The 17155-nt window shown below is 42.8% G+C and overlaps 1 protein-coding gene across 3 annotated transcripts in view; it reads right to left on the bottom strand.

The window, feature by feature from the left end:
* Positions 1-9083, bottom strand: part of LOC110526152 (cytoskeleton-associated protein 5) — a 91260-nt gene extending 82177 nt beyond the window's left edge. Inside the window, exons 1-7 of one of the 3 annotated variants that reach the window (XM_036980427.1) lie at positions 8974-9083; positions 8812-8835; positions 6443-6543; positions 6053-6243; positions 5419-5625; positions 5004-5175; positions 3905-4138 (exon numbers count right to left, since the gene is read on the bottom strand). In XM_036980427.1, the coding sequence (XP_036836322.1) occupies positions 3905-4138; positions 5004-5175; positions 5419-5625; positions 6053-6243; positions 6443-6499 (861 nt within the window). In that variant the 5' untranslated portion in view covers positions 6500-6543; positions 8812-8835; positions 8974-9083. The other 2 variants (XM_036980429.1, XM_036980428.1) reach the window with 2 other exon arrangements.
* Between the last annotated feature and the right edge of the window lie 8072 nt (positions 9084-17155).

The following is a 17155-nucleotide window of genomic DNA, read 5'->3' as shown; positions in this document are numbered from 1 at the left end:
CAAGGAGAAAGGGAACAAGTTGCTACCTTGCAAGAAAAGTTAGACACCCACATGGGATCAGTTTGAGCGCTAATAGAAAAGGTGAAACACATTCAGACCGAGGCAAGGGGCTTAAAAAGGGATGTGAACCTCTGCACTTTGGAACTTGAGAAGATGTGGTACAAAATGACATCGCTTGAGGATCAAGACAGACATAATAACGTGATGGTCACGGGGATTGCTACAGACCGGGAGGGAGGTGATGCAACTGCTTTCCCTCAAGAAATCCTTCCCAAATGGATTCCATCATTTTGTACTACTTCGATCCAAATGGAAATTGCCCACAGGATCAGCAACCAAAATGCAAAGGACAACCCCCAGACCATGGTCTTCAAGGTTCAGACACCAAGGCTATTCTACAAGGAGCGAATGAAGCAAGACAGAATGCCCCCATCCAAAATGCCAGGAGAAACATACGTTGCAGGGCAAACCCTCTTTTCTGATCTATCTCGCCACCCTGTGACTTACTTTCAACAGTGAGCAGCTCTCCATCTCGGCAAGAGGGGCAGGAATTTCAGAAAAGTCTGCCCAGCGACAGGTCTACACCCCCCATGAAACGGGAACAACTGGGAGGTAAAGATGAAGCAAACGTTTATTTGACGACACAACTTTTGTTTTGGACAAGAACTTCTAGTACCAGCACCCCAAAAGATTGTGGGACGCTTTCTTTCACGATTGGAGATGAGGCTTAATATTAGCTCACTGGCAGAGCTGGAGGCTGGTTCAACTGGTTGATTATTGGATTTCATAATTTAGTACCGGATTTTAAAAAAAAATATGGTTCACTGTTTGAACTCATGGATTTGTAGCAAATCGGGCAACCTAATGTTTCAACAACACTGAAATGGAGGCATGTTGAAGTTGGACCGTGATTAGTAGGGGGTTGATGTTGCTAGCTTTTGGGGTGATTAGTGTTTATCACCTCGTTGTTAACTTTAGTTAACAAAAAGACTGGCAAGGACACTTCAGGCCGCTTAGCTTACATTTGCATGTCTATATAGGACAAGAAAGTAGCATGTGTATCTATGCACCTGCTGTTTGAGGACAGCTTTTTCCCTGGGCTTACCAAAGAATTGTTAACACTGAGTGCGAATTGGTCATAAGGGCAGATATGAATGCAGTTTTCAATCTCAAGCTTGATAGATCCACGCAAACGTTTTCACATGCCCAACAATCAGCATCATTAGCGTTGAACGCAATGACGGAACATCTCAATATTGCTGATGAGTGGCGAGTTTAGAATGCGGGCATGTTTTTCCTGCATATCACAAAATCATACTGTAGAATTTATAGTTTTCTATTCAAGCGTACTCTAAGTATGTGCGTCATGCCAATAGAAATATTGCCTGCGACTCTTTCAGATCATAATCTCCTAGTTACCCAAGTGGATGTGAGCTTTGTGAATAAAACATTTGCGTTTTAATACAAACCTTCCTCAAAACGAATCGTTTGTGGCAACAACAAAAAAATCAAGGACTCGGTTGAGGACCCAAGGTTTACATGGACGGCTAACTAAAGGGTTTATCAGACTACATAATATTTGGCATCTCACCTCAAAGCCAGGAATCACAGAATCAAGTTATTGGAGAAAAAAAATGTATCACTTGAAAAGATCCTGAAAAGGAATTATTCAAATAATGTCAATGATTTGAAGGTGGTTAAATGAACTGAATGATTTAAAAAGAGGAGAGCTGAGCTCATGCATAGAGGTAGAACTATTATTTTAAATGGGAGCAAGCCAAGCAAGCTTCTAGCCTTAATTTAAACAAAGTGAATCTTGTACTTCTATAGACTATTCAATCCCTGTCAAAAGGTTTACTTTCTGTTCCACAGGAAATTAATGCAACATTTCAGTGTTTTTACAAGGAGTTATATAAATCTTCTATCCAGTTGGAGCTAGACAAATGCAAGCAGTTTTTACATAATCTTGATTTGTCTATTGTATGAGAAGCAATCTGCGGATCTGAGCCGAGCTCTCTCATTCGTAGAACTGGAGTCAGCACTGAAAGGTGAAAAAAAAAAAAAAAGGGTAAGTCACTTGGGACGAATGGCATTCCACCTGAAGTGTTAATACATTTTTGGGGCATTTTAGGAACGATATTATTGGAGACGGCCATTGATTGATTGATTATTTTGGGTTATTTTTATGAGCATACAAACTCTGCATTAATCTCCATTTAATAAAGTCAGTTAAGAGAAAATTATTATTTACAATGACGGCCTACCCCGGCTAACGCTGTGCCAATTGTGCGTCGCCCTATGGGACTCCCAACCAGACGGCTCTGATACAGCCTGGATTCTAACCAGGGACGCCTCTTGCACTGTGATGCATAGTCTAACACCGCTGCGCCTTTCGGGAGCCCTCTACTGCCAGAGAAAGGGAAAGCTCAAAGATTGTGCAAATTATCATCCAATATCTTGTATTGGCGTTACAGATGGAAAAGTGTTTGGATAAGTTGATTCAAATGGACCAGTCAGGATGTATGAAACGCCACCTTGCAGTTGACAATGTCAGTTGATTAATGCATGTAATACATTAAAACAAAACAGCAGGACAGTGTGCTGTCTCTAGAAGCTGAGAATGCTTTTGACAGGCAGTACTTGTGGACTTGGAGAAATTTGGTTTGGGAAATAATTTTATCGATATGGTTTGTGTGTTATGCTAACCCTGTTGCGATGGATTCTACGAATGGCATACACTCAAGTCCATTCCCTATGTATCCCCAACATTATTCATTTTGTTGCCAAAGCCTTTAACACAACATCAGAATATAATTGCTTCTCCTATACTGATTAAAATGTTCCTCTCATATCATATCCCTATAAATGAGTCACAGTTCTATGCTGACAAACCCTCGCTGGACTGTCATTCCGTGTCAAGTGTAACGCCCCCATTGTACTCTCAGGGCATTAGTGCCAGAGAAGAGGAACTCTGACTGAAAACACAAGACAGTTCATTTGTGCCAGATTAGACTACCGATAGATCAGCGTTCTAACTCCCCCTTGTGATAGTGTGGTGCAATGACAGAATTTACCACAATCTGCCACCATCTACCAAAAATGGTTGTGGCATAAAGTCTAAACTTCTAAAGTAAGAACCACTGTATATGCAGATGACATTCTGCTATATACACACACACACAGCCTTCAGAAAGTATTCAGACCCCTTGACTTTCTCCACATTGTTATGTTAGAGCCTTAGCCTAAAACAGATCTTTCCATTATTTTTTAATCAGCAAAATTGTTTAATGCAAAACAGGCATAAAGCCCATACTGTGACCCATGTATCCTAAATTCACTTGAAATATACAAACATATGCTATGGGATTGTCCTGAGGATTATGAGTTGGAGGAAAGTGTTGTATATTCTCTGACATGATTGTACCACTAGAACCAATTATGCTGTTGCATAACGATTATACAGGTATGCAGCTGAATTAGAAAGAGTGAAAAGTTTGGCTGGCTGGGTTGACTGCTGCCAAAAAATGGATAAATAAAAACTTGTTCGGCGCTGGTTGCCACCACATGACCTTCATATAAGTAAATGGCTAGCATACCTTCAGGAGGTAATTATGTTGAGTTATCCACTGCCGTATGAATAAAGCCAGTTCTAGCACTCATGAAAGATGGAAAATAGCAGCCTCAAATCTCTTACCTGCTGGATGTGATGTAAAATGCTTACTTGAAGGTGTTGTATTAGCAAATTACTTTGCTGTGTATATTCTAGTGTGCATTGGTGCATTGGCGCACCCATGTGTACTAAACCGATAATACCGTAAATGCCAGGATGAGAAGGACGGTATGACGATATGAGAATCTGGATACCGCACAACTAACGACCATGCCCAGTAAGGTGTGTGCTTACAATCTTCACGTAGAAGTCTTTGGGCAGTTTGGAGAGTATCTCCACTGGGTCCTGAAGCTCATAGGGGTCCACCTGAGGAGCAGAGTCTGCTACGTCCTCACAGTCTCCGTCGGACCCTGCCACGGCCTGCTGTTCCTCGAACTTGGTCCTCAGGTCCTGCTGGGAGCGTAGGAAACGACTTTGTCTGGGGGCCGACGACGGCACCTTCACCCACTCCTCCTCCAGCTCCTTCAACTGGGGACACGCGGGGAGAGAGACATAGGCTTACATATACACAGGCATTGTGGTGTATGCTTGTTTACAAAAAAAGGGCTCTTTATATAAAGACACCAACCACAATAATTATCAAGTTTGTCAAAAGCAAAAGGGCCTTGCACAGTCAATTCCCCAGCATAGTGAGTAACCAAGACAAAAACTAATTTAAAAAAAAGTGCAATACGCATCAATCACACCGCTATTTCCTGGTTACTAAAATACTAAGTTTGCCTAATTTCAGTTTGTGACCAAACAAGCAGTCATTGTGTAGAGAATCATTGTACCATATAAACCGCTGTGAAATCTCTTTTCTATAATCAAAAATATTATATTTTCAGCTGGTATAAAATACCGAAAGTATGACTCAAAAACTATACTTAAGAACGGGAAACAGAAAGTGCACAGAACAGATCTACCGTTTCTTAGACTTGCTTTCAATTAGAATGGCAGATCTATAACTACATTTATATGTGAAATTGGTCAGGTTACATACATATACACACACAGCAGCATTATAACAACCTGCCCCCCCAGTGCACATTTTGTTTTTTGCCCTAGCACTACACAGCGGATTCAAATAACCAACTCTCAAACAAGCTATGATTATTTGAATTAGCTGTGTAGTGCTAGGGCAAAAAAACATTACATGCACCCAAGGAGGGGCCCCAGGGCTGAGTTTGGGAATCCCTGTCCAATAGCAAAAATGTCCTGGGAGATTCTGTCCAAAACACTGTTCAAAGACATCTTCGTGGAAGACTTTCCAATGCACAGCAACAACGCTGAGCCGCTCTTCACATTCAGGTAATGATGAAATACCATGTTTGGATCAACCCTTAACCCTCACCTGTACAGAGTTGATGTTTTGAAGAGGAGGTCGTAGTGAGTCCCTGATCCACCTGTAGACCTCCACAGCCAGCAGTTTGGCCTCATGTCGGACTGCCTTTTCTCTGGACTCAAAGAGCTTTGGCAACACTTTAATTATGGGCTTTAGGGTCACAGTCTTGGATCCAAATTCACTAAGGAAGGAGACAAGCACATTAATGAAGTTTCATTATTGTTTTGCGTTACATTTAATCAAAGCAGGTGGTACATGCAAAACATGAGCATGTCTTAATCCCAAAATTGGGCATGTGTAGTCTTTGGTAAAAGATCCAACATGTCAAGTCTCCTCAATCACCAGTATTTAAAAGTACCAGTATTTAGTGCTTATCCAGGATAAGAACACATTCTTTCTCTACTGCTCCAGTGCTATGTCTCACCAGAGTGCCCTGCGTATGGTCTCCACACAAGCGACGACTACTTTAGGGTTCTTGTTCTCTAATCCTTTGATGAGCTCCTCCTGTACAATGTCGGCTTTCTCAATCTCTATGTACATGAGGCAGATGTCTGAGGCCAGCTCTTTGGCCCGCGCCTTAGGCTGGTTGAATACCTTACACACCACACCTGACAACACCTCACCCACCGTCCTGTAGAGCAACAATAGATAGGTTAAAACAAAAATAGTCAATCTATTTCGCAAGAACTAGGATCCAGGAGTTTTACCTGACCAGAAGGAAATAATCCAGGACATAGCCATAGTTGGTCAGGAAAAACTCCCTGGGCCGTACCCACAAAACATCTCCGAGTAGAATATTGGTCCCAAGGGGCATTTTACTCTTAGTCTTATGGGTAAAAATAAAGGCTATGCATGAAGGCTCTTTTGTCATGAGTTCTAGTCGACTGAAACCAGTTAGTAACCAGCAGATGTCTTGATAATAGAAAAGGGCAGCGAGTCAGCGCTTCCCACACCATAGAAGGGCAATTGCTTTGGAGATGTTTAAAGTGATATTTCTGTATGATTAATTCATAATAATCTAGTCCTACACAATATTTCGTATTTTTTCATCCCCTTACCTAGAAGCCACGTGTGCATTCTCTACATAAGCCAGAACAGCCTCCAGTCCTTTGAGCTGGGCCACTGAGTTTGAGTCCGTCACAAACTTCTTGATGATTCCCTGGTACTTGGCCCATTCTGGACTCGTATCATCAATCCTCTGGAAGAGCTTCAGGGCCTCTTCATACCCATTCAGCCTGGCTTTCCATACCTGGGACAGCAAATAGGGACAATAAGGGGTTAAAAGTGGAACGGTGCTAGAGTAACGTTAGCTATAAAGCCGAGTTAATGTTCTGAATTTGCTTTTATGGTGCATTACCCACAACCAACTGAAATCCAACCTTCAACCTGTATCACAAAAGGGACCATAAAGGAGCAGAAGATGCCGAAGAATAACTGATGAGAGTCACCTTGTGTTCACATTTCTGATCGACTGGTAACTTCATCCAGTCACTGTCGTCTCCCATGATGATTTGTGTGGATTCACTTCAAAATGATAACCTAGATGATACTGTTGGTAAGGAGAAAACACTTGCACATATTCATTGCAACAAAAATAATTGTAAGGGTCTTAGCTAGAATAGTTAGTCAGAAATATGAATTTCTCTGACATAGCTAGTATGAAGACGTATCATACTAGTTTGCATGCATTTTGTCGTTTGACAAAAACAGACCAGATTCGAACAATGGCCAACAGTTGTAGGCAGTTTTGATGATTTCTGGTATATCAAAGTCAAATCACATGTTTGGAGACATTCAGCAGTTACCTGATTAAGTACAATGCCATTGTAAATTAATGTTGAATGTAGGCTTGGGTGGTATGCAGCTTTTCACATTGTCATAACATCCTTCTCACATCCCAGGATTTACAGTATTAACAGCATATCACACAAGGGGGCACTAAGGAAAAGCCCATAGGGCAAAAAATATATTTAAAAAAAGAAGTGTTTAAATAACAAAATCACACACTTAGCTAAATGTTAACAAACAAAATGCAAAGACCGGCAAACCCAGCTATTAATAAAAGCATAGTTATAAGCTACCGAAAGTAATTTTCAGTGAGTGTGGACATTTACAAGCAAAAGTGAATGAGAGAAATTGTAATGCATCCTTTTCTGCGACAGGGACTGGAATAATAGTCAGGATAGAGGCAAAGATTAATGGAGCGAAGTAAAGAGATCCTTATGAAAACCTGCTCCAGAGCACTCAGGACCTCAGACTGGGGCAAAGGTTCACCTTTTAACAGGACAATGACTTTAAGAACACAGCCACTCCTGCGTTATCTTGGCTTTGGGATAAGTCTCAGAATGTTCTTGAGTGGCCCAGCCAGAGGCCGGACTTGAACCCGATCAAACATCTTTGGAGAGAGCTGAAAAATAGTTTTGCAGCAAAGCTCCACATCCAACCTGACAGAAGTTGAAAGTAACTGCAGAGAAGAATGGGAGAAACTGCCGAAATACAGGTGTGCCAAGAATGTAGTGTTATACCCAAGAAGACTTGAGGCTGTAGTTGCTGTCAAATGTACTAACAAAGTATTGAGTAAGGGGTCTAAATATTTACATTTAAAATAGTTTAGTACATTTGCTAAATTTTCTGAACCTATTTTTGCTTTGTCATTATGGGATAGTGTGTTTAGATTGAAGTGGGGAAACAATTTAATCAATTTTAGGACAAGACTGTAAAGTAAACATTTTGAAAAAGTCAAGGAGTCTGTAAACTTTCCAAATGCAATGCATGTTCAGAGTAATTTCCAATGGCATTGTACTTGATCAGGCAAAAAGAGATTACAAGACGTGCTGCGATTGATTAATTTTGATAGCAAAAAACACCAAAACCGGTTTGCCCTGCTAAAAACTGCCAACGGGTTTGCCCTGCTTAATAAAAATAGCCTAATTTACAATGCTGACTAGATAAGAGTAAACAGAGGTCGTATCTAGTAATTCATCAGTAGAATAATTGTCAGAGTAGAGGACCTTGGTGTTGTGCCGAAACCCCTGACAGAATTATCCCCCTCTAATTTCCTGGCGCACAGTCAAATACGTTCTATAAAACAATCTTCGTCAGGATAGGCAGCCGAAAGTATGTGTGTGTGTTTTATATCAAAACAGAGGGAGTAAAATGTTAGCATGCAATACACATTTCAGAACTACTATGGCTGAATTTATCCTTACACTTTCAAAAATACTAGTCGAATAAGAAATGGGAGAGATGACGAATTTTAGCAGAGATTTATTTATAGATTAATACAAAAATCCGTGTTGGATTTAGGTACGGGCGACATAGGCAGCGGCACCGGGCGCCCCCGATTGCGCGGAGGGGTCCAGACAAGCTAGAACCGCCACATACACTTGAAACAATTGGCCAAACAGAAAAAAACGCTTTCTAAGATCAGTGAAATGTAGGCTAAACGGACAACGGAGTGAACAGCAGAAATCTCAACTAACAGAACGCAAAAGGGTGGGGGATTCTGACCGGGTGGGGGGAGATTTTCGGCACAACACCGGCGTTAAGAACTTTAGTCAACGGTAACTGTGCTGTTGTTAACGTTACGTTAGATATGGAACTAATTAACTTAGGTAACCTACTAACGTTAGACAGCAGTAGTGCTAGCTCGCAAGTTGTGTATTGTAACATTACGACACTTCACAGCTACTGTAGTCTTATAACCTAGCTTCTGTTAGCTAACGTAAACTATCGGCTCGACTTTATCAGGCTAGTAAAATGCATAATGAAACAAACCTAACACTAGGGACGATAATTCAAGCAATGCCAATCTTACCTCACTCGTCTCTGCAATATGTAGCTAATCGTTTGCGAAATGAAAGGCAATGGGGGAGAAAAAAAAAATATTATTTTACTGCACGACAGCTACCCTGCCTGAACACCCACCACAGTGCAGACAAATTCTCTCATTTGAAAATGTCAGTTTCACAAAGCTTACCCGTGATTGGTTGTGAAAGTGCAAACGTGAAACGCGCTCGATTATTGGATGATTTAAACGCGCTTTTATGCGGGTCAGTGCCACTGGCTCACGTTATTTATTGCCCTGTGTACTTCTTCTTCTATGAAATTTAACGGCGGTTGGCATCCAATTTGTTGCATTACCGCCACCTCCTAAGGCTGGAGTACAACTCCCTTACAGTGGGGAGAACAAGTATTTGAAACACTGCCGATTTTGCAGGTTTTCCAACTTACAAAGCATGTAGAGGTCTGTCATTTTTATCATAGGTACACTTCAACTGTGAGAGACGGAATCTAAAACAAAAATCCAGAAAATCACATTGTATGATTTTTAAGTAATTAATTTGCATTTTATTGCATGACATAAGTATTTGATACATCAGAAAAGCAGAACTTAATATTTGGTACAGAAACTTTTGTTTGCAATTACAGAGATCATACGTTTCCTGTAGTTCTTGACCAGATTTGCACACTGCAGCAGGGATTTTGGCCCACTCCTCCATACAGACCTTCTCCAGATCCTTCAGGTTTCGGGGCTGTTGCTGGGCAATACGGACTTTCAGCTCCCTCCAAAGATGTTCTATTGGGTTCAGGTCTGTAGACTGGCTAGGCCACTCCAGGACCTTGAGATGCTTTTTACGGAGCCACTCCTTAGTTGCCCTGGCTCTGTGTTTCGGGTCGTTGTCATGCTGGAAGACCCAGCCACGACCCATCTTCAATGCTCTTACTGAGGGAAGGAGGTTGTTGGCCAAGACCTCACGATACATGGCCCCATCCATCCTCCCCTCAATACGGTGCAGTCGTCCTGTCCCCTTTGCAGAAAAGCATCCCCAAAGAATGATGTTTCCACCTCCATGGTTGGGATGGTGTTCTTGGGGTTGTACTCATCCTTCTTCTTCCTCCAAACACATTGAGTGGAGTTTAGACGAAAAAGCAATATTTTTGTCTCATCAGACCACATGACCTTCTCCCATTCCTCCTCTGGATCATCCAGATGGTCATTGGCAAACTTCAGACGGGCCTGGACATGTGCTGGCTTGAGCAGGGGGACCTTGCGTGTGCTGCAGGATTTTAATCCATGACGGCGTAGTGTGTTACTAATGGTTTTCTTTGAGACTGTGGTCCCAGCTCTCTTCAGGTCATTGACCAGGTCCTGCCGTGTAGTTCTGGGCTGATCCCTCACGATCATTGATGCCCCACGAGGTGAGATCTTGCATGGAGCCCCAGAGCGAGGGTGATTGACCATCATCTTGAACTTCTTCCATTTTCTAATAATTGCGCCAACAGTTGTTGCCTTCTCACCAAGCTGCTTGCCTATAGTCTTGTAGCCCATCCCAGCCTTGTGCAGGTCTACAATTTTATCCCTGATGTCCTTACACAGCTCTCTGGTCTTGGCCATTGTGGAGAGGTTGGAGTCTGTTTGATTGAGTGTGTGGACAGGTGTCCTTTATACAGGTAACAATTTCAAACAGGTGCAGTTAATACAGGTAATGAGTGGAGAACACCTTCTTAAAGAAAAACTAACAGGTCTGTGAGAGCCGGAATTCTTACTGGTTGGTAGGTGATCAAATACTTATGTATCATGCAATAAAATGCTAATTAATTAATTAAAAATCATACAATGTGATTTTCTGGATTTTTGTTTTATATTCCGTCTCTCACAGTTGAAGTGTACCTATGATAAAAAATACAGACCTCTACAGTTTTTGTAAGTAGGAAAACCTGCAAAATCGGCAGTGTATCAAATACTTGTTCTCCCCACTGTATACTTTGCTTGAAAAATAAAAATGTACAAAATAAATACCTTACCATCTAACACTACACTCACTCATTTCAAAATTATATAAAATAAAATGAACATCACCCTACTCCACTAATTAAATGTATTTACTCTACCTCATGCCATCACCTTGTAACTCTTCTGATGTCAAGTCTCGCACACCCAAATACCTCTCTGCAGCTGCCACCCCAACCTTAATTTTCTGAGACTTCCGATCCATCCCTGCAGTACAATTGATAAACATTGCTACAAATGCTAAAAATCCAATCTTACTGCAACTTATATAACTTTTTGGCCTATCCCAATATACTGGTATGTCTCTATTACTCTCACCACTCCTCCCCCTTAACCCATCTTCCTCTACTTTCTTCACTGCCTCAGCATATGACAACTTATGCACTACTCTAACCCTGGAAACCTCAACCTGCCTCTCTCGCACAGGACATTGCTGATCTCCAGCTCCATGGACTACAACACGTTCCAGTACTTTCCCCAATACTACAGTGGTTCCTCCTTTAAAAGTTGTGATCTTATACCGCGGGACACAGAGGTACCCAGCGTCACCAAGTTAAAGCTTGGTTGCAAATAGGTCTTCTAAATGGACAATGACCCCAAGCATACTTCCAAAGTTGTGGAAAAATGGCTTAAGGATAACAAAGTCAAGGTACTGAAAAAGCGTGTGAGGGCAAGGAGGCCTACAAACCTGACTCAGTTACACCAGCTCTGTCAGGAGGAATGGGCCACAATTCACACAACTTATTGTGGGAAGCTTGTGGAAGGCTACCCAAAACATTTGACCCAAGTTAAATAATTGAAAGGCATTGTTGCCAAATACTAATTGAGTGTGTGTAAACCTCTGATCCACTTTGAATGTGATGAAAGAAATAAAAGCTGAAATAAATCATTCTCTCTACTATTATTCTGACATTTCACATTCTTAAAATAAAGTGGTGATCCTAACTAACCTAAGAAAGGAAATTTTTTCTACGATTAAGTGTCATGAATTGTGAAAAACTGAGTTTAAATCTATTTGGCTAAGGTGTATGTAAACTTCAGACTTCAACTGTACATGTACTGTAGTTATTACCACTGTTGGATTCTGGGTTAAACTTTGAACATTGCTATACTAGAGACATGATAGACCAGAAGTAATACTATAGTATCTGAGGGGCGATAGAGAATGGTTGTTACATCAGAAGTTAATAGTTATCTGTAGGAGACAGATGGCTTTGGAATGTGCTGGGTGGACGGGAGGAAGTCACGGGAGTGCAAAAGGTGATATGGGTGGAGAGCTTTGGAATAGACATCAAGGGTGGTTGAGGTCAGGTCACCTTAAGACAGAACAGTTTATTACTCTATCACTTCGTCTTCCTGTAAGACCATCAAATATATAAGGATTGGAGATGAGGAGTGTCTAAATTGGAGTATATATACTTGTGGTGGTGGAAACATGTGTTATCTGAATCCAGCTGTCAATCCTTTGGGTAAAATTAAACTTGGTTAAGCTTTTCTAGTGTCCGTTGAGTCATTTACTCTGAAAATTAGAACCTAACACCACGCATGAGATCCCCACATTGTAGCCTGTACATTGAATATATTCATTGATCATATACTCTTCCTTGGCAAAGAAAGGTACGGATCAGGTATGAATCTCTGTGAGACATTCTTTTTCAGTCATACCCAATACCAGGTGTATCAAACTCCATTATTTGAATGATGCTGTGTCTGCATGTATGTATAACAATTATACACTTCAACTTTGTTTACCACTCCTGCTCCTGGGACATCAATGATTGCACATTGTAACTATGCAATATACTCATTATTATTATTCATTATACAGAACTCAAACACTACACTTCCTATGCATATCTAATATGTTTAGGTGTAGTATTTCAATGACATACTTAATTTCAACCAGTGGAGAATGTGAAATGCTTTATTGAAAGTTCATTATCCGGGTGTTATAAATACATAATCCATGCATTATAGATATTATAACTGTAATATTATAAATACAAGTTCAAGCTCTACTTAAATGCACATATGGTGTGCATTTTTAAAAAAGAGGAAGAAAGAGGAGGTGGGGAGACAGGTGTAGAAGACAGAAAAGGACAGAGATAAATAGAGGAGCAGGGAAGACAACATGTGATTCATGAATTACAGTGCTACCCTAATAATCGCTCAGTTCATCACAATTAAATAGTGTCTCTAGCAGTGTCTCCTAACCAGCCTTGGGCTCCCAGTTGGCCCAAAGGTTATCTTAAGAGCAGTTGAGGTGGCGATGGGACTGGCGTCCTCTTTCACAACAATACATACCTGCAGACGAGAGACAGATTGATAGAGAGAGAGCAGGATTAAGCTTTGTTTTTTTTATTCTAACATTGTCAGTCATCATAATCATCAGGAGGTGAAATGCAAAACTGACCTTGGATCATTAACTCTGGGACTATGACATCTGTCACGCGGGACTAGGTGGGTGCAGGAATCAGACACAGAGAGAGAGTAACGGAGTAAAGTGCTTTACTTTTGCACACCAAAATGATAAGCCCAACACAATACAGGGCGCAGGATACTATACAACCCAAAACCATAGGGTGTCAAGTAAAGAAAAGAAAATACACCACGACCAAACATGCACACACGTAACAAAAAGACAATCCCGCACAAAACAAGGGCGGGTCAACCTACTACATATAGGGAAGCTAATTAAACCAAAATACACACAGGTGAAACTAATAAGACAAAACCAACAGACAAACGAAAAAGGGATCGGTAGCGGCTAGTAGGATGGCGACGACGACCGCCAAGCACCGCCCGAACAGGCAGGGGAGCCAACTTCGGAGGAAGTCATGACAATCTCTATCTGTATTTCAATGTAAAGCATCTCTTTAATAATACTCTCACCTATGACCATGCTGTGCCTTCTGTGTCAGCCAGTTCAGATGCGGGAGGGGTTCACCAACACAGCTGATATAACCTAGAGGATTTAGGGAGAAGGAGGAGAGGGATGAAGTGAAGGAGAGAGACTGTTATTGAGAAAATAAAAGAGTTAAAGAGACTGTGTTCAACAGGAATCTGTGTGTGTAGTCTCACCTGGTGGCCACAGAGTACTTTATGCTGAAAAACAGACACATGAGGACAAACAATAGAAGATAATGTCACTACTAGACTTTTACATTACCAGATCACAAATTAATACATAAATACCACTTGAAGTTTGATGATGAGTTGAACATTTGAATCAGTTGTGCAGAGCTAAGGTAACAGCTGGTGAGGTGTCAGGTTCGCCTCTGTATTTAATGGAAAATGTAGGTTTGACGAGGTAATTGCTTAATTAATTGGTGTTAATTGTTCTGAAGGGAGGGGCTAGCCCTACAAAAGGAGCATCTCTTTCAGTTCATGGAGAAGCATTTTGGATTGAGCTGTGGATGGGGTAGCATTGTTTTTAGCTGTCCCATAAGGTATACGTTTGATGGCAGTACTGTTGTTTTTGTTCCGGAATCACTTTGTAAATAAACACCTTTGCACAGAAAAACTTTTGCGGCTCCGCCATCTTTTTATTTTGATAGAGGTTAGGTTTTCCAGTATAGCCTTCTGGACAACTCTATGTGACACTCGTACATCGCCTTGGTCCGTACAATTGCCCTTATTTTAGCATCCCAAAAACGTAATACTTCCAGATCAACTGTAATGTCAATTCCATTGTAAAGCACAATTTCTCCCCTTTCCAACAAAATCAATTACATGACCTAAACACTGCCCGTTTCTGCATAATTCAAGCAGGCAATGAGCCCCGTCGGGTCTTTTTAAAAATGACGGGTGGGGAAGCTAAACTAATGTGTGATAGTGAGAAGGACAGATGTAGTGTGGGAAAATTGCTTTTTCACTCGATCTGTCCAACGTATCACCTTATCGCCTCTAAAATGTAAATAAAACACTATAAAGAGTTTATATAATGTGTCATTACATACTGTACCTATTTGAAGGTTTGTGTCGAATTTTTGAAGGTTTGTGTCAAAGTTTTTAGGGCGGTGCTAAGGTAATCTTAGAAGTAAACAGCGGCTTTGAGAATGATGATCGCATGCAATGATGACGAAAAAAATGATTAGGTATCCCCCCTTACCCCCGTCACTGTCCATTTCTTGTTTTTAAACGATGAGAGAAGTGCTACACCTGGTGGAGAGAGATTGTAAGACAGAAATAGTTGCTTTATGCGTGCTGTACGTTACGACGACACGTCAAGATGTAACGGAGGGTCAATTTTTTCAACTTTTCTCCAATACTATAGAGCCATTACCATGTCGATCAACGCTTGAATAGAAACCTAGTTCACACCCCCGATTTTTAAGTCAACACAGTCGCTACAGTCCCATTAGTTTTCTTTGTAGCTTCGTTTGAATGTTGCGGTTACGCACATTTGTACGGAATGGGGTGAGTTTACGTTAGGCCTGGTTATTAAATTGGTAAATAGTAATATGCTCTAAAACACTCTGGTGACAAACTAACTGTCACACCCTGGTCAAAGTATTTTGTGTTTATCTTTATTTATTTGGTCAGGCCAGGGTGTGGCATGGGTTTTTGTATGTGGTGTGTATGTATGGGGATTGTAGCTAGTGGGGTGTTCTAGCTAAGTCTATGGCTGTCTGAAGTGGTTCTCAATCAGAGGCAGGTGTTTATCGTTGTCTCTGATTGGGAACCATATTTAGGCAGCCATATTCTTTGAGTTTGTCGTGGGTGATTGTCCTTAGTGTCATTGTTCTGTGTTAGGTTCCACAAGTATAGGCTGTTTCGGTTTTCGTTAAGTTTATTGTTTTGATAGTGTTTGTGTTTAGTGTGTTACTTCATTAAACATGGATTGCAATAGACACGCCGCATTTTGGTCCGACTCTCCTTCTCATCAAGAAAACCGTTACAGAATCACCCACCACAAAGGGACCAAGCAGCGTGTCAACAAGCAGGAGCAGCGCGAGGAGATGCGCAATAAGGATTTCTGGACATGGGAGGAAATCCTCGACGGGAGAGGACCCTGGGCTAAACCAGGGGAGTGTAGCCGCCCAAAGGTGCAGCGAGAGAAGAAACAACAGGCGCAGCCCAAAGAGGAGTACAGTAATGAGTATACGACTTGGGAGGAGATCGACAGGTGGGCGGCCGACCCAGGGAGAGTGCCGGAGCCCGCCTGGGATTCGATGGAGCAGTGCGCGGAAGGATATAGGAGAATGGAGTTTGCGAAGCAAGCAAGGCGGCGCGGACGGAGGCCCCATAGTCACCCCCAAAAATTTCTTGGGGGGGGGGGCTCAGGGAGAGTGTGGCAGAGTCAGGAGCCAGACCTGAGCCAACTCTTCCTGTTTATCGTGAGGAGCCAAGGAGGAGACCAGAACCAGAGCCGGTGTTGGAGGTGAGCGAAACAGAGACTGTGAAGGAGTTAATGGGGAAATTGGAGGAGAGAGAAATGAGGGAGTTGCTGTGTTGGTGCATTTTGCATAGAATTCGCCTGACGGAACGTGTCAGGGATTTGATGGCACCTGGGTTAGCGCTCCATACTCGTCCTGAGGTCCGTTTTAGTCGGCTGGTGAATTTGGTTCCAGTCTCACACATCAGGCCTCCTGTGCCCATCCCTAGCCTTGCACGTCCTGTGCCAGCACCACGCATCAGGCGTACAGTGCGCCTCGCCTGTCCAGCGCTGTCGGAGCCCTCCTCTCCAGCGCTGTCGGAGTCTCCCGCCTGTTTAGCGCTGTTAGAGCCTTCCTTCTCTACAGCACTGCCGGAGTCTCCCGCCTGTTCAGCGCAGCCAGAGCCTCTCTTCTCTACTGCGCTATCGGAGTCTCCCGACTGTTCAGCGCAGCCAGAGCCTCTCTCCTCTCCTGCGCTGCCGGAGTCTCCCGCCTGTTCAGCGCAGCCAGAGCCTCTCTCCTCTCATGCGCTGCCGGAGTCTCCCGCCTGTTCAGCGCAGCCAGAGCCTCTCTCCTCTCATGCGCTATCGGAGTCTTCCGCCTGTTCAGCGCAGCCAGAGCCTTTCTCCTCTCCTGCGCTGCCGGAGTCTCCCGCCTGTTCAGCGCAGCCAGAGCCTTTCTGCTCTCCTGCGCTGCCGGAATCTCCCGCCTGTTCAGCGCAGCCGGAGCCTCTCTCCTCTCCTGCGCTGCCGGAGTCTCCCGCCTGTTCAGCGCAGCCAGAGCCTTTCTGCTCTCCTGCGCTGCCGGAATCTCCCGCCTGTTCAGCGCAGCCAGAACTGCCAGTCTGCATGGAGCAGCCAGAGCTGCCAGTCTGCAAGGAGCTGCCAGTCTGCAAGGAGCTGCCAGTCTGCAAGGAGCTGCCAGTCTGCAAGGAGCTGCCAGCCTGCAAGGAGCAGCCTGAGCTGTCAGTCTGCATGGAGCAGCCAGAG

The sequence above is a fragment of the Oncorhynchus mykiss genome, chromosome 6, assembly GCF_013265735.2.
Source record: "Oncorhynchus mykiss isolate Arlee chromosome 6, USDA_OmykA_1.1, whole genome shotgun sequence".
NCBI classification, from domain to species: domain Eukaryota; kingdom Metazoa; phylum Chordata; class Actinopteri; order Salmoniformes; family Salmonidae; genus Oncorhynchus; species Oncorhynchus mykiss.
The sequence above is the reverse complement of the archived record's forward strand: the minus strand, read 5'-3'. Positions and strand labels throughout refer to the sequence as shown.